This window comes from Erpetoichthys calabaricus, chromosome 2, assembly GCF_900747795.2.
Source record: "Erpetoichthys calabaricus chromosome 2, fErpCal1.3, whole genome shotgun sequence".
In the NCBI taxonomy this organism is placed as follows: Eukaryota; Metazoa; Chordata; class Cladistia; order Polypteriformes; family Polypteridae; genus Erpetoichthys; species Erpetoichthys calabaricus.
In genome coordinates this window covers 170,776,188-170,800,285 of record NC_041395.2, presented here as the reverse complement: position 1 = coordinate 170,800,285, position 24,098 = coordinate 170,776,188, and the positions used below count along the sequence as shown (strand labels likewise).

General features: G+C 37.2%; 1 protein-coding gene across 1 annotated transcript in view; it reads right to left on the bottom strand.

Moving 5' to 3' along the window:
• Positions 1-1,811: 1,811 nt before the first annotated feature.
• LOC114646541 (solute carrier organic anion transporter family, member 2A1) overlaps positions 1,812-24,098 on the bottom strand; it is a 120,326-nt gene continuing 98,039 nt past the window's right edge. The window contains exons 11-14 of the mRNA XM_028794771.2: positions 20,162-20,328; positions 8,600-8,664; positions 7,460-7,583; positions 1,812-4,721 (exon numbers count right to left, since the gene is read on the bottom strand). Of these exons, the coding sequence (XP_028650604.1) occupies positions 4,607-4,721; positions 7,460-7,583; positions 8,600-8,664; positions 20,162-20,328 (471 nt within the window). The 3' untranslated portion in view covers positions 1,812-4,606. The remainder of the gene's footprint in view (positions 4,722-7,459; positions 7,584-8,599; positions 8,665-20,161; positions 20,329-24,098) is intronic.

Sequence of the window (24,098 nt, the reverse complement as noted above, 5' to 3'; positions counted from 1 at the left end):
TCGGAATAAATGTTACCCAAAACAAGCTGCTTGACTGGTTAACCTCTTTGGTGTTAACCCCAAGCATCTCTCATTCTTGAAATTTCAAGTAATAATGGTTAAGCCTGAGTCAGACTTGAAGTGACATGTAATGATCTGCTTTACAGTGTTAAGCCTGAATACGCTTGGGACAGTATTCTGCTGATATCTAGTATGGATGAAATAAAATCATGCTACAAAAAAAGCATTAACATTTCTATGTGGTTTGCCACGCTAAGATAACTCAACAATATTCAAGAGTGGGCCGAAACCTTCAACCAAAACACAATGGCATGTAATCAAGAAGCTGTAAAGCCAGTTTTAGAACAAACTGAAACTGAATCAAGGGATAATGAGAACAATGTAAATTGGTCATCAAACATTGACATGCCTGCGGTGGGTTGGCACCCTGCCCGGGATTGGTTCCTGCCTTGTGCCCTGTGTTGGCTGGGATTGGCTCCAGCAGACCCCCGTGACCCTGTGTTCGACTTCAGCGGGTTGGAAAATGGATGGATGGATGGACATTGACATGCAAAGTGAAGCTGATGCATACGGCACTGTATGACTAAACTGCCGTGAGATGTCTGGTGACTTCAGTCGGTAATGCTGAGGCAAAAAGACAAAATGATCGCAATCAAGTAGAAAGACAAGAAAGACGTTAGACCCCTAAGCACTGTTCACAATGCAGTAACTGCCAATGTTCGTGTCAGGAGAAATGTGGACGTCACTATGACTTGCCCTATGGTAGCCGACAATAGCACAAGGGACACATCGATCATGTGGTTCAGGCACTGACATTCTACTGTCTCATGGTCACGCAGGAGAAAAAATATTAGAAGAACACTGTGCAAAGAAACACGCTTCTACTGTCCCAAATGTGACAGCAGGCTATGATTTGGTGACTGTTTCAAAACACATCACATGAAGTACATGTACTAAATGTGTATTAGTACATCATGGACATTGGACATGCCTTTCCTAATGTATTTATGTGGACATTTTGGTAATTACTTGTTTAAGTTACACATTTTGTGTTGAAATTTTTCCTGGAGGTTAGTGGTGTGTTTGGCTGTTCACTTATCTGATCGAGATACTTTGTTTTTTTTTCTTTACAAACGAAGCACTTACTGACTTACACAGTGAATTAGAATTGGGATCTGACAGCTTTGTGATATGAAGCACAGTGTCCTTGTTACTGCACCACACTGCATAGTTAATCTTCAAGGAATTATCACAATTATAATTCAGATTTCAATCATTATTCCTAATCCAACCATCCATCAACCTTCTAACCTGCTTGTCCAGTAGAGTGCAGAGAGCAGCTGTCTTTACCAGCAGCAATGGGGGCATACTGGGGACCAACCCTGGATAGTGTGCCACTAATCAGGTATAATAAAAAACTGTGTTCAGCACTTTGGGGCTACTAGGACTGTACTTTGCCAGCACCAGCATGAATGAGGCAAATGTTAGAAATCTCATGTTGAGAGAGGCATCAAACACAGGCACTACCTGTGTCTTTGGCATCAACAACTGCTTCTTCTTTAAAGGTGATATTAAAATGTAATGTTGTATATTAAATCGAAGTACGCACATACAGTATATGAATGATCTAAACTTTCATTCTGATAAAAGTTGATGTGAACGTAGTATACGTAAAAGACGGGCGGAATGAAAAACAATGGCACACCAGGCCATCTCTACAGCAAAGCCAAATCCAACTTCAACAAACTTGCTTTGTTAGTCTTAAATATCTTAATTTTTTCCTCTGAACACTTGTGATTAAGGAGGATTTATTTAAAAAGGTCATTAGGGCAGGTTTTCTTTGAACCACCTATTAGTGGGATGAAAACAAAGAAGCCTTGTCGGTGAGCAATGGGCCTATTTCTGGAAGGCTGCAATATTCCTTTCTTTCAGCATTTCTTTCTTCTTAGACATGGTGGTTTACAGAGAATTTAATCATATATTGCTTTTATAAGACTGAATGTTCAGCTAACAGTCTCCATATGGGCTGCTTAAACAAAAAAGGCTTTTTAATAAATTGACTGTTAATCTACTCGTGTCATAAAAAACAATATAAGAGCTTTTTCTTACATCAGTTGCCTTTATGAGTGCAGACTGTGGTATGAACCTTTGGCTAGTTGGTCTCACTATCAGGCTGTAAATCCACAGCACCACAGCAGCGTCAACATAAGGCTGAAAGGCATTTTTTAAGTTTGGCCTTCCTTGCTGTGTACCTGGGAGACTTTGTTTATTTCAGATAATGGCTCGAAGGAGTGCCAGAGACCGCAAAGCTCCACATTTTGTTTAGTCAGACTTGGTCTACAGTCAAGTTTCTTAAATCTGTAATTACATTCATTCACATGTATGCATCTATTGCAAAAGCAAATGTAAATCTATTTGTCCTGTAAAGCTCAGGTGTTGTGGGGCAAAATGAGGCTCCTCTAAAGGCTTTCACATACTGTTTGCATTTCCTCAGCAGCCTGAACCTTAGAAACCCAAATAACCCCTGCATTATTGCCAAAAAAGTAAAGTCTTTGCATAAATTATTCTTGTATGGGATTGTGTACGCATATTAATATCAAAAGTATGCATACAGTATGTTGTCTCCTAATAAGGTGTGAGGTTTGTCTGTGTACACAGTGATCTGTTATGTTGGATTTAGTCGATGTTGTTTCCCTGTGTTTGATATCATTTACATACATTTACCCCAGCCTAAAGTATGCATCGGATGTTCAAACCTTATGTAAATGGAAGGAAAAAAACAATACAAATCAGCTCTGATTTTATTCCTCCAAGAGTGAAATTTGTTTTGTTGGCAGAGTTGTTTCAGAGAGACCTCATATGTAGCTTATCATGTAATCTGGAGGTTGATTTAGCAGGTTAGGAAAATGGAGGAGTGCAGTAAATGTGTTTAAATAGAAAAAATGTATAATCTTTGCTAAGAATAAAATTGTAATAATTTCAAAAGATGTCACTGCATATAAATGGTGTCACTGCAAAACAAATAACAGGTATTAGTTTTTTTTTGTACAGATCACTTGTGTGCCAGGTTTGTAGTGGATTCTGTGAGCACAAATGCAGTGAGTTTATTCTCAGGTTGGGGATTGGGCTGTGGGCCATTTGGATCTTGGAAAAAATATAAAAACATCAGTACGTGCTTTATACAGAAAAATCACTACATCAATATTCAATATCAGTTTCATCCTATATGAACTTGGATATTAAAACTCACTACACTTGTTTGTCCGGTATCCATAAAATATATAACCATACATTGGCATCACACAAACTAAATTAATGATTTGTCACATCAGCTGAGGTTTGAGAAGTACCAGAAAGCATTTTGTGAAATCTTCATGTTTAAATACTACTTCAGTTAGAAAGCAAACCTTTGGAAGACATTGTCATAAATCATTCCCTATCTGGCCTGCATGAAAATGTTTTTGTGTATTGGATTGTAGGCACTGGCAAATCTAGCCCTGTGACACAAAATGGTGTCACTCATCATCACAGACACAATAATCAGCTTCACTTCAGAAAGCTCTCATCCCAGGCAATAAAATATTTACATCATGTGGCACCTTTAAGTCCGCTTTTAGTGCAGTGGGTCGAGGTTAAAAAAGAAAGTTTAAACATTGGTGACTGCACTATGAGAAATGGCGGAATAAAAAGGTAGGAGTAAATGATCGTGGTCCTGCAGCGGAGATGCGGCAGAGAAAAGCACTCTTACGATTGGTAATTCACTTTTTTTGAGTCAAACTCCAAATCAGCCTTAGACATCTGTTTTATATAATGTGAGCACTTAATATAAGACTAAACAATACAAAATACTGATCTATTCTGGGCAAACTTCAGAAATGCGTCCAATTAAATGTACACATTTTATCTATCACATATGAAAAACTTTAATCCAACTGCAAATACTTTAATATGGTACAGAAGCATCAGGGCAAATGGAGTCAAATAAAATGTTAAAGAAGATGATTTGTAGAATAAATGCACACTTTATATGAAACGTATGTCCTACAGATATGAGTTTGATTTTGTTAAAAAAAGAACGATATAACTATCATAAATATTTATTAAGTGCAATTCATTTGGGGTACTTCAACACATATTTATCACTACCAGAACCCTTTTAATTTGATTGTGGACACCCTGTGAGGAAAAACATTATCTATATGGAGAAACTAAACAAAGCTAAAGTGGAGTATACCTTTTGGTTTTCCAAAGGAACATTAATCTGCATGTAATATGCAGTGAAATATGAGGAAATATCACATTATTTCTCTAATTTGTCTGTTAGGGACAAACAGGATGGATTTTCCTTAGCCCCATGAAAACAGGTCTTCAATGATTCTATTTCTTCTGGGGTTCCTAGTCTGAGAAGATATGAGTACAGTCTTCTTCTCTCTGCCCTTATGTGGTGTTTCCATCAATGAGCATCTTACAGCAATGGAGTCCTTTCATATCTCTGCAGGTGTTGCCAACAGTGAATAGCAAAACCTTCATCTGATGATAGATGAATCCTCCATTAATATGGCAAGAAAAGGCTTTGTTGAGAGCAGTCATCCGCTTTGGCAAACTTTCAGAAGTCAGCTTTAGTTGGAAAGTTATACTCATCGGTTCTTTTCATTTTCCAACTGAAGATAATCAGCAGAAAAATACCCAAGAGTTTATAGCCAATCTGGACCCCAAGGTATCTGTAAATGCAGAGCAAATACCGGTTATTGGATACTTCCTTTTAATTAGTTATTTACTTTTAAAAACTCATTGAACAGGAATTCAATACTAATGCCAGCTCCACAATACCTGCAGACTAATTGCTTCCACAATAATAATGACAGAAAAATGTGTGAACAGGATGTTAGTTTCATTAACACTGCTACTGTATGCCACAGTCTTCATGTACTGAAAGCTGAATATAATTTATTATAACCAAATAACCAGTTGCGCCCCATGTTTTCACAGAAACACTAAAGTAAAATGGAAGAAAAGAGCTTATTAAATAGCTCACTACAGCACTTGCCAGGGCCTGCAACATTGGACATCATCAGATTTTGCTTTTGCATATCCATATTGTAAAGACAGTTGGTCACATCCCCTTTGATGTTGACGGTGAAATATACAGTAATGAAATTCCAAAAGTCTAGAAGAACCACATCCACTAGTTAAGAACTTTCCTTGTTTTTGTGTTTTCATTTTGAGCAAGTGTGTGAACAAGCTTCTGAACAAATTCAGAAGATGGGAAGACAAACCTAAACTGCTAGTTCATCAAATGTGAAGCACAGATGAAGAAATGTCTCCTACAGCTACTCTTTTCTTAAAGAATACAAAGGTGCACACCATTAGTACCAGCAGAAATAGATGCCAGGAATACACTACATTTATGATCTTATCGTTCTAAACACAGTAAACTCTATATATTTACTGTTTTCACGTTATGGTGATTCATACAGCATTGTCACCATATAAAGGATGGTCCATTATACATGTTAGTGCCTTTAACACAACTAAACAAATGGTCCTCACCTCAGCCTCACAGCATACTAGCCATTTAACAACACCATTACTAACAGAACATTATCAGCATGTATTTTATAACATTACAAACCAAACGCGAAATAAACACATATTATGTAACATTTCAAGCTAGCTGCAGAACATTTTGGTATGTATTATTTTTACATTTCAAATCAAATGAAAAAGATTATTAAATCATATTCTTTTAACATAATGTTACACAAAGGTAGCAAATAAAAATTTCTGTCTTACTACACTATTTTTTACAGATTCCACCTTTGAGCCATCATAGCTACAAAGTGATCAATGGCATTTGTTGAAATGTAAGAGTTTTTGTTAAGAAATCTAATGTGGACATTCAGTGCCGTTTTAATAGCATTGCAAATCAAAGAGCATTTGTAAATCAATGAGATATGTAACACATTTAGGTTCCAGTTATTAAAGGTCCAATTGACAGATATATAAACAGTCTGGGAAACTAAGACATGCTCTGATAATGAGCATACAATAAATGTCAGAAAGAAAGAACTTCCCATTGTAGCTTGCGGCTGGGGTTCTTCTCCAGCCGGGAGGCCTCCATGCTGGTAGGACCAGGGGAGCAAGTGTGGACGGAGCATTATGTCCCTCAGGACACTAGATGGCAACCCATCTGGGTTGCAGCCGTGCCTCAGACTCCCACAGGGCTTCATGGGAGTTGGAGTTCGATACAGCCCTGTTGGGATCTGCAGACGCCGACAGGGGATGCTGCAGCAAGAATTGCTGAGCCCTTATGGGCAGTTTTTCCTACACACCCGGAAATGCTGCCGGAACACCTGGAGCACTTCTGGGTGAACTATATAAGGGAGCAGCAGACACCACTCTGAGAGCCAGAGTCGGGAGGAGAGGGACTAAGCTTGCTGAAGAGGAGTAGAGGAGAAAGGAAAAGAAGAAAAGTGTGTGTGTTTCAGTGCTTATTGGGACTGTGTTGTGCCTGTGGGAAACGGGGAAGGTGTTTCCCACATGGTGAAGAATAAATAAAAAACATTTATTTGTTTTATAAGTGTGCTTCCCGTGTCTGTCTGTGTCAGGTCAGGCGTTGATATAGTGCCTTTTGTTACACCATGTAAAAGTCTACTATATGTTTTTGAAATGGAAATAAATGATTTGTGGATAACAAGCATCAGTATTATCAACATGATTTTAGAAGTTGTGAGATAATTGTTTTGTGTTTCTTTTAAGGTATGTTTGTGAGCCCCAAGCAGCATTTTAGGATAGTTAACTAAAGCTAGTATACAACATAGACATTAGAAATATAGAAACTGTCATCTTCCCAAGAATTCAGGGGAGATATTTGTCACAGTTTGTGATGCATTTACCTTAACCAATATCCTACTCCTCCAAGCTAGCACCTCTAAAGTACTTTATCATAATATCCATAAGAGCAATCAAATGATTAAACTAGGAATTGTGATACAAAAGCAAAGTCAAAATATTGGAGAAAATTAGGCCAGTAAAGGATCAGATAGGCAGAATGAGCGACACTCACATACTGATCTCCTAGGAAAGCTCTTTAAAACACTACCACACCTAAGACAGCATGGGGTTGCATGTCTTCAAGGAATCGGATAATTTCATAAAACCTGCGCAAATTCTGCCTATAGTATTATGGACTTCCACACCCTCCCTTGCACTGCTACACTGAACTGTCCACAAATCTCTTGTTGTGTTGCAAAACTGCAATCTGAAACCTGAAAGAAATGCGTACCCTCTCATGGTCATGCATTTAGTTTTCTTTAAAATATATCAACTATGCCAAAATGAAAAACTCACTATACACCATTCTCAAACTTTAAACATTAGCACCTGTAGAAAAACTAACAACCATAGATTGGATTTAAAGAAAGTGCAATGTAAAAAGTACAAGACCAGAACAACTAACCTGTTCCTTAGGATATCGTTGTCATAATAAATACAAGCACCTGTCCTCCCTGTGCAAAATGAACTCCATCTGATGCAAGATGTGTCTATCACTTTCCCAAATACTGCTGGAGCTGGCAGCCATGCTAAGAACAAAAAAAGAAATGTTTAGAGTTTAATTTGACAGATGGTCAACTAAGAGTGGGCAAACAAAATCAAAACTATATTATCACTAATTTCCCTGTGCAAGGTAGACTGTAATTGGCAGACACTCTAAATTCTTCTAGGGTTCTCTATCCTCTTACTTTGGTGTTAATCACCACCTCTGAACTGCAACCAACTACTCCTCTTCTTTCTTCAATTTCATGTCCTCTCATCCTCCCTGTCTGTCTCTGTTTCTTTCTTTTCAAAGTAACAGTCATTGTCCTATGGTATTTACATTGTTCTCCAGAAGTCATTTTTAAGGGTCAGGGGTTATTCTTGAAAGGTATATTGCCCATTAGAGATTATTACTCCTATCAGATCCAGCATACCCCCCCTTACATGCATCCATCTATCCTTTAATTTGTATTAACTAATTGCTGTTTGTGGTTAGTGAGGAACCAGAGAATTATGTAAGACAAGCTCTTTTTGGGGTGGCACAGCAGTTCATTACAGACTGCTTAATCATACACATAAGTAAATAAAAGTCAGAAAGTGACCTAAACTGATCCTGTACAGCTAATCTCAAAGCAACTGGTAGATACTACTTAAAGACATAACTCTTAGTTAAAACTGAAAGCCCCAATGAGATGGAATTTTGGTCTTATCCCTAGGGTTACACTACCCTTTCACATCTTATTTGACTGTTTCTAATCCTCCTGCTTGAAGTGTTTTAAATATTGACATGAGAAACAATACATTTGCTAACTTTAGTTCTCTTCCCATTGCACAGGCCTTCTAGCAGCCTAACAAGAGCCATGCTGCCCAAGACTGCAGATACCGAAAATGTGATGTTTCATTTTGATAACTAGTACTTAAAATATTACTTCTGTTCATTACAATAATGGAATAACCTCACAGGGAATTCATTTATTCTATCATAATTGTTACAGTATATTTAAGTTGCCGTTTTCTCACTTAATCTGCATATTAAGGCAAAGCTTTTGATAATTCCACTTACCGAGTACTCTCATAAGCAAGAACTGGACTCCTATGGCAAACGATTTTTCTTCACTTGCTACCATCCTACATAGGAAATACAACAGGCACATTTATGGAAGGTACTCAACATGAATGGTTTAATCAAGTATTATACATCTTATCTGAAATCATTAGGTAAGGAAATGGAACACTGCCTGCTGAAATGACTGAATAGATTTTATAGGCAGGTTTGTTTAGTGAGAAAGGAACTGAACTTTAAACTGTAAGGTTGACATTATAATGATAAATATTCATATTCTTATTAGTGTTCTTCTCAAAGATCCAAGAGAAATTAGCAATAAAAAGATAAAGCCTGAAAGTGTTAGTTATATGTTTAGCTATAACAGAGTACCCAGGCTTCTAAGTGAATGCAAGGGTCTTCTTGGTAGAGCTACTTTTTGCAGCACACAGGCATAACTTCCCCATAGAGAAACGTTTTACAACCTGTGGGCTGTGGCTGACCATGAACGAAACCCTGCCTCCCCCTCATCACTCTGATAATCATGCTCGATTCACAGCAGCAGTATTGCAGGTGGATCAACAATCTCCCCAACCACCATTCTGATGATCGTGTTCAAATTATCATGGAGGTGATTTATTTAATGGTCTGACCCTCTGGAGATCATGCAGGACAACAACAAATTTGACAGTTAAGCTCAATTACCCACTCTTCCCTGACAGTCGTGCCAAATTCACAATGAAGGAACATGCTAGCATGTGAAACAACAAAGGGTGGGTAAAACTGTCATAGAGCATATATAACACATAATTTATAAAGCATGACTCAGTGTATTAGGGAAGCTTTTTGTTATCATGTCAAGTACTGTTCTGCTAGATGTGGCTGTGTTATAACCCTGACTAATACTTGGCTACAATTGCTTTCAACTGCAAATAGGGTGCACAAATGCAAAATGTCTGTGTGTGGTGACCAACCTAAAAAAGTTTTTTCCACATTCCCTCAACCAGAAGCACATCATGGTTTTGCTGGGAATGACTTAAGAATTAGGAAGGAGTAGACATTAGCATGTCAATAGGTGCCATTCAGGCAATTATAAATACTGTGTTTTTAATACCAGCATTTAAGCACAATCTGACAGATTTTCACATTCTTAAAAAAGCCATTGTTTTCCTTTTTGGGACAAGTAAAATAAATTTGCTACACATTTTGCATCTTAACTGCTCTCATTTCAAAAACTTCTCTAATGATAATTTCATTGGTCAGATGGAAATGCAGAGATTCTTTTATTCTGAGTAAGCCCCACAAAGTCTGAGATTGAGGCTGTTTTCATCAGTAATGTAAAGATGTAGTAATGATGTGCTTCCGGTGAAAATGTTGAAAATCCCAACAAAGGCAAAGCGTTGAAAATCCCAGCAAAATCAATCTTCAAATCCATGCTCTAATTAACCATTGCACATTTTACATATTGCTTTTAAGTAACAGACAGATGTTTATAAATGACCTAATATTGGATCAAATAACTGAGTGGTTTTGTTAATAGATACCTACCTGACATATGAATGCATGTCCTTAAATGTTGCTTCCCATCTGTTTGATATCTTAAAAAGCATCACTTTACAAGACTAATTATATATATATATATATATATATATATATATATATATATATATATATATATCTATACTAATAAAAGGCAAAGCCCTCACTGACTCACTCACTCACTCACTCACTCACTCACTGACTGACTGACTCACTCATCACTAATTCTCCAACTTCCCGTGTAGGTGGAAGGCTGAAATTTGGCAGGCTCATTCCTTACAGCTTACTTACAAAAGTTAGGCAGGTTTCATTTCGAAATTCAAAGCGTAATGGTCATAACTGGAACATATTTTTTGTCCATACACTGTAATGGAGGAGGCGGAGTCACGTATCGCGTCATCACGCCTCCTACGTAATCACGTGAACTAAAAACAAGGAAGAGATTTACAGCACGAGTCACACGCGGGAACGAAGGTAAATGACGTTAATTTTTGACTGTCTTTTAATACTGTGTGAGCATACATATTAACACATGTGCAATTAAACGTGTGCATTTACGGGGTGATTTCTCAGGCTTAATAGCTCACCTTTTATCAAACGCGGGAAGAAAGGTAACTGACGTTGTTCACTGTCTTTTAATACTGTGTAACCATACATATTAACACATGTCCAATTAAACGTGTGCATTTACGGGGTGATTTCTCAGGCTTAAAAGCTCGCCTTTTACTAAAAAGGTAAATGCAAAACTATTTTCAATCAGTTTATTGAAACGCTCACGTTAAGGATTGCAATAACATATTCGCGAGATAAAAGAACGAAGTAGGGGGAAATGGAGGAACAGCCGCAAACAGCGAACAGCAAAAAATTAATTAAACAATTGAGAACGGAGCGAGTTAAGCATACAAGCATGTTCATAAGGGAAACAAAGCACGGTGTAAAACGTAAGTTTAAATTAAGTTTATAGAAACGCTCCCGCTGCGGATTGCAATAACATATTCGCGAGATAAAAATTTAATGAGAAGACACGAGGTATAAACGAAGCACACGCCATGGCGCAACGTTAGGGGCAACAGTTTCAACCTTTCTATGATCTGCTTCTCGCAACTGAAAGACGGCACATGGCGGATGTTAGCCGACTTGCTGACCGCAACGTTAGGGGCTTCAACTATGGCGCTGACGCAACATCTCAGTGCCAACACTTTGCAGACTGTACTTAAAAGACACGCCCTCCTCACTGGACAGTTAAAAACACCAATCAAACTAACGATGACATCAAGTATTACCCAATCAAAAGTAGGAAAGGAGGCATCTTCATAAAATGCGTGTGGGATGATTTGCATGAGACGCTGCTTTAAAAAAAAAATGATAAAAAAAATACGGGATAAATCCCGTCCAGTATTGATTCAAAACGGGACGCGCAATTTCATTCTCAAACGCGGCACGATTCCCTATTTTAAAGGACGGGTGGCAACCCTACAGTGCCAGGTAACCACCCATACAATCAGATTGTGATTCACACTAGGAATGCAATGAATGTAATTACCCCGATCTACATACAAGGCGAAAGTCTTGCAACATTCAAAGATCATGGTTTGGGATAATTAGTACTTATTAAGTACAACATTGAACATAAAAGAGCTTATGAAGCCTTGAACCGAAAAAAGCAAGATCTCAGAGATCGTAAAAAAAAAAAAGGAGGTAATGTTGTTTTACTCGCTGTAGATTTTAGTCAAACATTACCAGTTATTCCACGAGGGAGACCAGCAGATGAACTCAACGCGTGTTTAAAATCCATGCTTCTCCCACGGTCGGTTATATGTCGCGTGTTCTCGGGTAGGTACACCAAAAAATGTATACATTTAAGCATGTAATGGGCAAAGAAAAAATGAGGTATACCCGAAGGCACTGCAGTAGTACTCAATGTAACTTTACTTCTTAAATGTTAATGTTTTACTGTTTAATAATTTATACGCTTCTTATATATTGTTCAAATTCTTTTATCAAAATACCAGTGACAGCGCAATGCACGATAACATGGAGTGAATACACCATACGCATCTGCCCACGGCTGCCCTGGTGTGCGCAGATAGGAGTTGATTCTAAAATAAAATAAACATAAAAAGAGTAATACATTCATCACCCATAAAGCGGATAGCAGACGTGACGTATTATATGTGTACCACATTTCAAGTCAATACGTGAAACGGTTTGCAAGCTACATGTGATTTAAAATCCTGGACAGACCAACGAAAGGCCACGGTAGCAAATTATAGAAGAAGATTTTACTGTTTAATAATTTATATTTATATGAAATGTGCTTCTTATATATTACTTCATATTCTCATATGATAATGATGTTAATGTTGTTTATATTGATTTCTATGTTATTGTAAGTGCATCTATGTGTGTATATGTATGTATGTATGTGTATATATATATATATATATATATATATATATATATATATATATATATATATATATATATATATATATATATATAAAATATATGTGTATATGTATATATAATATATCTATATGTGTGTGTATATGTGTATATGTATATATATATGACAGCAACACTCATAACAATGACAACACAATTACATTGACAATCATGTTACGTTATTTTTAAAATGTTTCCTTTACTTTTTCATAACCTCTTTAACACACTACTTCTCCGCTGCGAAGCGCGGGTATTTTGCTAGTATATATATATATATATGTGTGTGTGTGTGTAGATCTAAGCTGACTACTTTTTTGAATGAAATCGCTTCCAAATTCATGACTTACTAAGTACAGAGCTTGGCATCCTTTAAATGTTACTGATCCATCAGTACATTATTTTTGACTGACATTTATCAGTAGCTGTCCTGCTCAATTAACATTAAAAACTAACTTTGAACCTTTAATATAATTGTGCTATACACTGTTACAAAATAGAGTACATCCATCCATCCATCCATTTTCCAACCCGCTGAATCCGAACACAGGGTAATGGGGGTCTGCTGGAGCCAATCCCAGCCAACACAGGTCACAAGGCAATAAACAAACCCCGGGCAGGGCGCCAGCCCACCACAGGGCACACACCTACACACACACCAAGCACACACTAGGGACAATTTAGGATTACCAACGCACCTAACATGCATGTCTTTGGACTGTCGGAGGAAACCGGAGTTCCCGAAGGAAACCCACACAGACACAGGAAGAACATTCAAACTCGGGAAACCAGGGAGGACTCGGGAAGCGAACCTGGGCCCCCTTACTGCGAGGCAGCAGCGCTACCCACAGCGCCACCATGCCGCCCTAAAATAAATTTACAAGCAAAAAAAAACAAAACACAAACCGTACAAAAGGATAACACTGAACACTAAATTGACAAAGGCTCTGGTACAACATGAATATTAACCGGAAAACCACCGAGCCTCAGAATGAACTTTCTTCTAAGCACTATAGTATAGGCTAACCATATCAGTTACAGTGAAATCCCACGAATGCCTGGAAATATATCTATCACTTACTCCAAGGTCCTGTTTCATATTTATGGATAGCCTCATACTGCGATGTGATTTCATATCTTATAATGTCCGCTGAGCTTGCTCTGCTGGTCATTTTATGAATGTAATTAATAGGCATGGATTCTAACAACATGTAAATTTCATAGCACAAGAACATGGGAAAAAGCTGATTTCATTTCTCTAAGTATTATCACTTCTGATCTGGATGTTAGATGTGGCTATTTCAGATCACAATGCAGTATCAATAATCTCATCACTAATCTACTAGGTACTTTTCTATTACTTACAGAAATTAATTTTTTTTTGAGCATGCTGTTTCTGACTTAACTAAGTTAACTGCCTTCACGGCTACTTCTCTGGATGACACTTCATCTTTTAAAAATTGGATTGTTTTATTTGGACACTCTTGCTAAAGGTTTACCGATGTACTGACTTAACTGATGACCATAAGATGAAAGTTAGCAACCAGATTGACCGTTCACCAAAAATCTAGAAATCAGATCTGCATCTTAATAGAAGAGCACTGAATGTAGCAAAGGCTCAGTTTTTTCAAACAAAAATAATTATTGCAGTTATTCTGTGATTGAGACCTTTCTAGATGTGCAGTCTAACATGTTTCAGTTTTGAGGCTTAATCTGATTACTCAGAATTTTCTTAACTTCCTTCAAAACAAATTTAAACCTATTAGGATTTGGTTTGCTGTGAACTGCAGTGGATGCTTGAGTAAGGTGTGACTAGGATTTTGAATAGATAAAAAATCTGTTTTGCAGGAAGTGTCTGAGAAATTCAAGACTTCCATAACACTGGGAAAGTTATACTTGACCCCAGTTTTTCCGTCCAATTTATACTGTGTACACCTGATAACCCCCATGCTCTAAATGATATCAATAACATGCTTCTGTTCATTCAGACACAGACTTTTTGAAACCTATTCTACAACACTGACAAATGTTTATTCCACTCAGATATCTTTTAGACTGATAAACACACTGGCAGTTTGGCAAGAAAACACAGAGACACAGTATATATGTCAAATTACTAGTATAATAATATGAGTTGCATGGTTATGCACAAAACTAATATTATAACATTACCACAAAATATTAATGATTTTAATTAAGAGTTTACAAGAAGCAATTAGAGACAAATACTGGTTGCTTAGAGTTTGTGCGTTCCTGTAATCAAAAAGCATTAAGCACTTTGGAATGATGGACTTGTATGGTCTAACTCATCCTGATTACGGAATATCATGAGCCAAAAGTAACTTTTACACATTCATTGTACAGGATGTGAATGTCTTGTAACACATGTATAAGCAGACCTCTGGGTATCACCAAAATTCAGCAACAACTAGATGATTGTAATGTTCACAAAAGCTTGTACTCTGACTTCTATAAAGAGTATAGAACTGAAACACTAACATTCTGATTGTAGAAAACTTTGGCTTTTAGTTACTTTTTATTTTACTAGCTCTTAGAAGAGTCTTTGTTAAAATGGACCAGTAGTTGTTGAGATGTTCTGAAAAGATGTGGCAAGAATTGATTTTAAATTATTCACTTTTAGCTAAACACACCTTATACCAGGTGGTGCTTCTTTGGGTTCAGTGCTGATCTTTTTGTTTGTTTATTTTTGTACTTATGCAGTCCTGCTTAGTGAGATAATAGCAAGTTAGAAAATGTATGCATGCCATAACATTCAAATGCATTTGGGAACTTGAAAAAGGAACTGATTTATTGTATAACATAAATATCAAAGGTGACAATTATCTTAAAAGATTTTAATTCCAGCATGACGATATGCATAAGCAAAACTGTCTCTTCGGGCACTGACAAAATGTTATCTCATTTTAGTCTGTTTTACGCTATATCTCCAAGTGACTCTTTCAGCATCTGTTACTTGTAATCTTCTCCTCGTCATGCACCATAGAAACTCTGTAACCCAGCACAATTCTTGCTGCATGCCTGATCTTCTGCCTGCATATCAACTTCACTTCCATTTCTCAACCTCAAAGCTATTTTTATATTATCTGAACCTTTCCTATGTAATTAATTAGTTCAGTGTTTAGCTGCAGGTTGACATTGTTCTTTATAACAATAACCTGCAGATAATATTAGTTCAGTCAATTCAATCTTTGTAATACCATGCCACAAAAAAGTGCAATGCGCAAAAAAAATCATGTAAGAACAAATCAGAAAACAAAAACAAATTGCAAAGCCATACACAAATCAACAAAATCCAAAATTAAATCAGATTATTCAAAAACAAATTGAATACTTAAAAACAAATCAGAAAACGCAAAAATAAATTGGAAACACAAACACAAATCAGAAAACATAAACACAAAAACAAATCAGAAAACACAAAATGAAATTGCATATGATATGCAAAGACAAATCAGAGAATGTAAAAACAAATTGAATACTCAAAAACAAATGAGAAAATGTAAAAACAAATTGCATAAACTGAATCATAAAACACAAAAATAAACTGAATATGCAAAAACAAATTGGAAACACAAACAGAAATGAGAAAATACAAAAACAAATTGAATGCACAAAAACAAATCAGAAAACGCAAAAACAATTCAGAAACAACAAATGTACATAGAGCAGCATGCAAACAAAATGAGAACAAGGCAAACAAATTGGGAAGCATGAAAAGAAAACAGTGAAAGTTAAATGTATATCATGATTCAATCCCAGGTTTTCAACAAGTGCTGTGATGGAAGTAAGAACACTGAAAGGTAAATGAGATCTCCTATCTTTTTTAGGTGTTTTTATGCTTTGCCAAAAAAGATAATGTTTGCTTAACTTTGAGTACTCTTTGCCAGAGCACTATTTAAAGTATTACAAACATGTTTCAGTATGCATTGTGACAGTTTGTCAGTTATGATACTACGGCCATGTGGCGCGATTCCCTAAGGGTGTTTCCGGCTTGCAGTATCCTCACTGTTGAGGACCTGAGTGGCTGGACCAGGCCAAGGGGACACCCACGTAACATCTGGCTGTGGCAGGTAGAGGGTCATTTCCGGAGGGTGGAACTGGACCGTTTGTCTGCCAGTGGGATTGCCAACCAGAAGCTCAAGCTGTATTGTCATATACTGGGTGCGGCAACACGCTGTATCAGTGCATGCTCCCCAACCTGACCTGACCTTACTCTTTTAAATGCTACTACAAATTCAAAGCCAGAGGTTAAAAATAAAAGAAAACAATAAGTGAGGTGGCAGTATGTCATCAATCAATTACAAGGTCTTAACAGGTGGTGTGGTGGAAGCAGTGACACAGAATAACTCCTGTGTATTTATGTATTTCTTAATGATTTGACATAAAACTTTTGCATAACTGCAGGAGATCCGTTTAAAGTTTTACAAACATAAGTTTGTCAGTTCTGTACTGACTGTTAGAAAACCATAACATAATGCCGAGAGTGTGATGGTAAGCAACTTTTCATACCAGAGTGTTGCAGGACACACATAGTTGACCAAAAGCATTATCTGTTACACATTTGATTATTTTTAATGCAGTTTGTTAGTTGCCTGACACTAGACTAAACTATTATATCTGATATCGAAGCATCAAATTTGTTCTGCTAGATACAAACTTATTACTGGCGAAACCCCAGCTGGCTCTGCCGCTGCTCTGGCACAATGTTCAATGTTAAGCAAATGTTATCTTTTCTGCCAAAGTATATAAAAACACCTAAAAAAGATAATAGTTGTCTTTTACCTTTCACAGTTCTTGCTTCCACCACGCCACTCGTTGGAAAAGCTGGGAATGAATTGTGAAGTATGTTTAGCTTTCACTGTTTTTTCTGCTTCGCTTTGGCTTATATGCCGTTCTTTTTGTTTTCATGCTTCCTAATTTGTTTGCACAGATGTCGTTTTGCATGTGTGCTGCTCCATTTGCATTTGTTGTGTCTGTTTTATTTTTGCATATTTAATTTGTTTTTGTGTTTTCTGCTTTGATTTTGCATTTCCAATTTGTTTTTGTATTTTCTCATTTGTTTTTCTGTTTTCTCATTTGTTTTTGTGCGTTCACTTTGTTTTTTTGTTTTATGATTTCTTTTTGCATGATTTAATTTGTTTTTGCGAATTGCACTTCATGGCAACCATAGGGTCTGAGTGGCTGGTGGATGAGTAAAGACGAAAATATACAAGTTGCTGTAACTGCTGCAAAGGTAAAATTGAAACAGAAAACCAATTCATAACTGAGGATGCACAGAATGAGTCTCTGTTTTAAGATAGATAAGTTTACATATTTGCCAATGCTTTTCAATGAGAGATTTTGAACTTTGAATACTTGTACAGCATGATCTTTTTGTGATATCTGAATGAAAACTGATGTGTCTCAACACATTTCTTTGAAGAATAAGTGTTCCAATTTTCAACCAAACTGGTCCAAGGGGAGTCAAGTTGTTTCATGAAGACAGACAGACACATGGGTAGATTATATGGCTATTGCAATAGGTGCTTCACAAATTATATAAAACACATCTAAAAAACATTAGGTCTTTGTTTTTACTTTTATTTTGAAAGCATACAGCTAAACATATCTTTCATTCAGATGTGGCTATCACTGATTTCCTATTTGTCTAATTATTTCTCTAATGTACATGTATATTCAGTACTTTTCTCCAACTACACACAGGTAAATCCAGACAACAGTTGAAAAACAATTGAAACAACAATTGAAAAAGATTTCAAAATCCTCTATAGATTGAGTATTTAGCAAAAATATGATCCATTATATTTATAAGAGCAGTTCGATGGGTTTTGATATTGGCTTATGCATTACATATACAGTGGAACCTCAAGATACGATCACCTCTGTATACGAGAAATTCAAAATACGAGGAAAGTATGAGCGAAAAATTCAGATCTAAATACGAGCATTGGCTCACGTAACGAGCAACGAGCCAGGCTGTGGGTATAGCTCGCGGCTTAGCGAGGGGGCGTGGTAGCTGTAGCGAGCCGCAGGGCGTTCTGCGGTGTCTGCGTTTCTCACCTAAGTGCACAGGTGGGAAACTGCCCACATCCATGATTGTTCCTGTGGCTGATGGGCTGGGCAGGGTTGCCACCCGTCCTTTAAAATACGGAATCGTCCCGTATTTGAGAATGAAATTGCGTGTCCCGTTTTGAATCAATACGTATGCGTCCCTTATTTTTTTGTATTAAAAGTGGTAACCCTAGCAGCTGCCATGTCTTCCCCGCATATATAGAGAAGCGCGAGCCAGTTAAGGGGGAGAAGTAGTAAAAGAAAAGAGAGGAGAGGAGAGAGAACGGAGGTTGCAGGAGGAGGCAGGAATCCGCAGCAGTAGGAAGTCGGTGCGAGAGAGCGAGCGAGTACAGGCTCGCGTGTAGCTGAACAGGCGAGCCAAACAGCTGAAGCAGGACGGTGTAGAGAAGGTCAGCTGCATTAAGTGTCTCGCCTGTTGCAGAGCCCGCATGGGAGAAGCAGGTGAGACGCTAACAGAGAAGAAGCACCGGGGATTGTCATCTGTTTTTTTGAAGACTGCTTCCTGTTGACGTTTTAACCTCGTGTTAAAGGATTGTTATTCTTATGTACTTTAAACCTCCACTTCACAACTGTTTTAAGGATTATTTATTTAAAGATTTATTGAATGCTCTACTGCACTTTGGACACCTGTTTTGATTCTTTTAATAATCAGTTATATTATTTATTACCAGTGTTATTTATTAAAGGTAGACTACAGTATATATAATTTATCAGTGTTATTTGTTAGGAAAATTGATTTTTATGTTAATATATTTGGGATGCGGAACGGATTAACTGGATTTCCATTATTTTCAATGGGGACGTTTGTTCTAGATACGAGAAATTCGCTATACAAGCTCAGTGCTGGAACGAATTAAACTCGTATCTAGAGGTTCCACTGTATAATGTTTTATATTGTTAGTCTAAAGAGTTGAGTACTCGTCACTTCTCAGATGCTGACAATAATGCAGTCATTCACTATTGCCTGTACTGGGACTGTAAACTGCTGGCACACGCACTCTCTCTGTATGATTCCACTTGTACTGCACCGTACACTGAGACCATTTTACCTATAAATTTCCCATTCAAAGAAAATGGTAGGGAGCAGTTTCTGGCAGCAGGCCCAACTGTAGTCATTTGTAAGAGATCACAATATCAGCAGTTTGTGGTAATGTTCTTTTCGGTGTCTTTGTACACTCTGTGATGCAAACATAATACTGATCAAGTTGTACTGTAGATCAGTTACAATCTGCCGTTGTGCTCACCGTCATCCTGCTGCATTTGTTTTAATTTGTTCCCATAAACGCTAAATCTTAGACATCATCCTTCTTTGAATGAGGATTTCCAGTAGCAGTGGAAAATTAAAGCAATCAACATAGATTCCAATTTATAGCATGTTAAAACATATATTATTAGTGAAAGTATATGCTACAGTGGAGAAATGTATTGACCTAACACAGCAATGCAAAGGAAGGTGAAAAAAAAAACTTTTGCTAAGTATATTTGAAGTAATTCACAATCAGATCTTACCTTAAAACCATCATATAAATAGGATTGTGTGAGAGGCTGGCCACAAGACTTGCCAAGGAGATAATAACTATGACAGGCAGAAGAAACTCAGAACATTCCGTGAGGCATGAGCCTGAACGAGCTGATCCTGACTCTCCTTTACCAATGCATTTACAGTTGGTATATGTCTGTATAGAAGAAAATATATTTGGCATAAAACAAATGTTACCCAAAAAAAAGAATGGGTCATCACAACAGTTATTGCTTCTATTTTCAGAACACATTTAATATTTATAGGGATCACTGTACATACACAAATCATAACACCAAAGCCTGTAATAAAGATATATCAAATATAATGACTACACAAAAAGTCTGACACTGAAAGATCAACAAAGGAGATACATGACTCGGAGAAACAGATTATGCATTCTGTAGACATAAAAGAAAGGCTGGTTTCACTTTTCATATTTTTCCAGCATACTTTAATTGTTCAGGACTATATTGTACAGTGCTTTTGACTGCAACTTGCTCATAAACTTAGTGGTCACAGCAAATGGACATTATTTAAATGACATGAATAAGGGATACTGTGATAATAAATACATACTTTTTTATTAATGATATATTTTTGTTCTCAGTGGTTGTCAAAAGAAATGCAAATCATATGAAACAATGGATAATACATATAACTTTTACCCATGTACTTATCAAATCATTAAAAAGTGTGATGCAGTAAAAGCCACTGTTTAAAGCAATAATTAAAAAACAAAATTCACATCACATCTTGACTACAGTCTAAAATGATATAAGGCACATTGGAATTTTCTGAGATCCAACAGAAGACTTTCTGGTATTCCCTGTCAAAGTGTATTATAAGTGGTATACATAAATGCAAACATAACAGTACTGCATGCATCATCCACAAAACATCCCTCCCATCTAACATACTGGAGACAGCATCATCTTATGGGGACCCTGCCCTAGATCAGAGCAAGAACAACTTGCAAAAATAAAAGACAAAATAAATGTAGCAAAGACTGAAGGCAAAGATTAATTTTCTTTCAGAACAATAGACCAAAATATGAAGCCAAAGTGACAATGGAGGAGCTTAATACCCAAAAGACAATATTCTGGAATATTCCCAACAAAGCCCAAACATTAGGCGATTAAAAACATGTGGCAAGAGTGGAAAGGTAATTTTTTTATGGTCTCTAGGCAACTCATGGGAACTTTAAAAAGAAGAACAGGCAAAAAGTGCAGTGTCTAGCCTGGTACAGCTGTATGCTAATTAACTCACAGCTGCAACATCTGTCAAAAAAGCCTTCATCAAATAATAAAATTAGTCCTTTGCTTTTTGTAATTAATAATGAACTTGTCATTTTTTGCGTAATGTTATTTCAACTTTGACAAAACACTATATATATATAGCTGCGTTTTCCCAAAATTACTAAATTTCAGCAACTCTAGAATACAAAATTGGATTCAGCAAAAGCCTGACGTGTCGAAATGATTCCACAGACAAAATATCTTCATCTTTAAAAGCTTCAGTAAAAATTCAAAGTAAGACAGTTCACACAAGAAAGAGAAAATTGAAATAGCAAAAATTAGAAAAGTTCTTGTTTAAAAGAATTTCTGTTCAAAGCTTATACTTTAAATCTTGTTTCATTTCTAATTGTTACAAAACCACTTCTAAATGCTTCTGAACCATTTCAAAATGATCAGAAAACTGCATGTCTATTCTACGCTGAAAATGGGCCTTTTAAGTCCCTGTGCACTGGGACCTGTTCTAAACATCAACTGACTCAGTTATCACACTGTATCTTAGTTATAGCAAGAAAGTTCTATCTCATATTAACTTACAGGGGGTAAAAGTCTATACCATTGTCTATGGCTATGACTAAGCAAACACTAATATGAATTTAACAAAGTATTACTTTCTAAGATTTCTTACTATATATAAAACATATATAAAAATGATATTTTTATTGCAATATAATGTAGAATAATAAAAATATTTCTCATGTTGCACAAGCGTGAATATCAGCAGAGTTTCTTTGCAGCCTTTGTCAATTTTCGTAAAGCATTCGACTCACTTGATTGAGGTGCACTGTGGGACGTTCTGAGACTTCGTAGGATCCCCTCAAGGTTGCTGGATATCATGGTTGGCCTATACACTGGTATTGTGAGCACTGTGCAGAGTGGAGGCAGAACCTCTGTGTTTTTTCCAGTTGATTCTAGGATTCGTCAGGGGTGTGTTCTTGCTCCTACTCTGTTCAATGCTTGCATAGACATGGCTGTGGGGCATCTTTTGGCGAAGAAAGATTCACTGATCTTGACTTTGCTGACGATGCTGTGATCTTTGCGGAGTCAATGGAGGCTCTGATCGGGGCTCTCGAGAGACTGAACCAGGAGTCTGAGTGTCTGGGCTTGCGAGTGTCCTGGATAAAAACCAAGATCCAGGCCTTTAATGACTTCTTGGGCACAGCCATCAGCAGTGTGTCTCTCTGAGGACAGAGTGTCGACCTTGTCGAGAGGTTCACTTACCTCGGCAGGCACATTCATGTCTCTGGTGACTCTTCCTATGAAGTCAGTAAACAGATTGGGAGAGCATGGGGTGTCATGTGGTTGCTGGAAAGGGGTGTGTGGGGCTCCCGATATCTATGCAAAAGGATGAAGGTCCAAGTCTTTAGAGTCCTGCTGCTTCCTGTTTTGCTGTATGGTTGCGAGACATGGATGCTATCCAGTGACCTGAGATGAAGACTGGACTCCTTTGGTATCGTGTCTCTTCAGAGAATTCTTGGATAATGCTGGCTTGACTTAGTGTCGAATGAGCAGTTCTCACGGAGCCCCAAATGAGGCACATTACCTGCATTGTGAGGAAGTGTCAGTTATGGCACTACGGCCATGTGGCGTGATTCCCAGAGGGTGATCTGGCTCTCAGGATCCTCATTATTGAGGACCCAAGTTGCTGGACCAGGCCAAGGGGATGCCCACGTAACACCTGGCTGTGGCAGACAGAGGGTCATTTCCGGAGGGTGAGACTGGAGCATGTGTCTGCCTGTGGGGTGGCCCACAGGATCCCAAGCTGTTTTGTTGTGTGGTGGGTGTGGCAACGCGCTGTATCAGTGCATGCTTCCTAAACTGACTTGACCTGAATAGAATGTAAACTGTCTCAAATTCACTTCACAAACTGCAAGACAGCAAGAAAATATTGTATTCTTAGACTTCAATAATTAAGACAGCTTTTCAAAGCAAGAAATAAGAGACTTCATTTACTCTTTTATTGTGCCATTATGTGTTCTCTCTATTTTATTCTTCTCTTTGTGTATGGATGGGCCTGTAGCACATTATAATGCATCTGTTCCCAATCTATAATAATGGAGAGGGTAAAGACAGGTGTACTACATCATCACAAATTCCATGGCCATATCCTTCATTTCTAATGTATTACATAGTTTTAAAAGGCACTCACTGCTGTTTTTGATTCATTTTCATTTTATTGGAATTGGTAAAGAAATATGTAATCAATAACCAACATATTGTTTTCTTCCTCATTTTATGATCTTTCTCTGTTGGCAAGCTGAGCAGCAGCTATAACTGTTAACAGATAATGGTTTGTCTTTCAGATAGCTCTCTGTACATGTAACAATTTTAAAGACATATCATGAATAAAACAATTTATACTGCCAAAAAGTTTGATTTCCAAGGATCGTCACAAAAACAAGGCTTTTTAAATTCATTGCATCTTGACTGCCACATTATTTTTAATTAATTGCCACTTTTCAGCTACCTCTTTGTGCTACATCTAGTAGACACTGAAGAAAATAGTAATAGCAATAATGATTTTATGTTTCATTAACTAACTGCAGTATGTAAACAAAATAATGTTGTGCTTTAACATGGCTGGGTTTAACCAATTATGACTATATACTGTAGTGAATTGTTATCTTAAAAA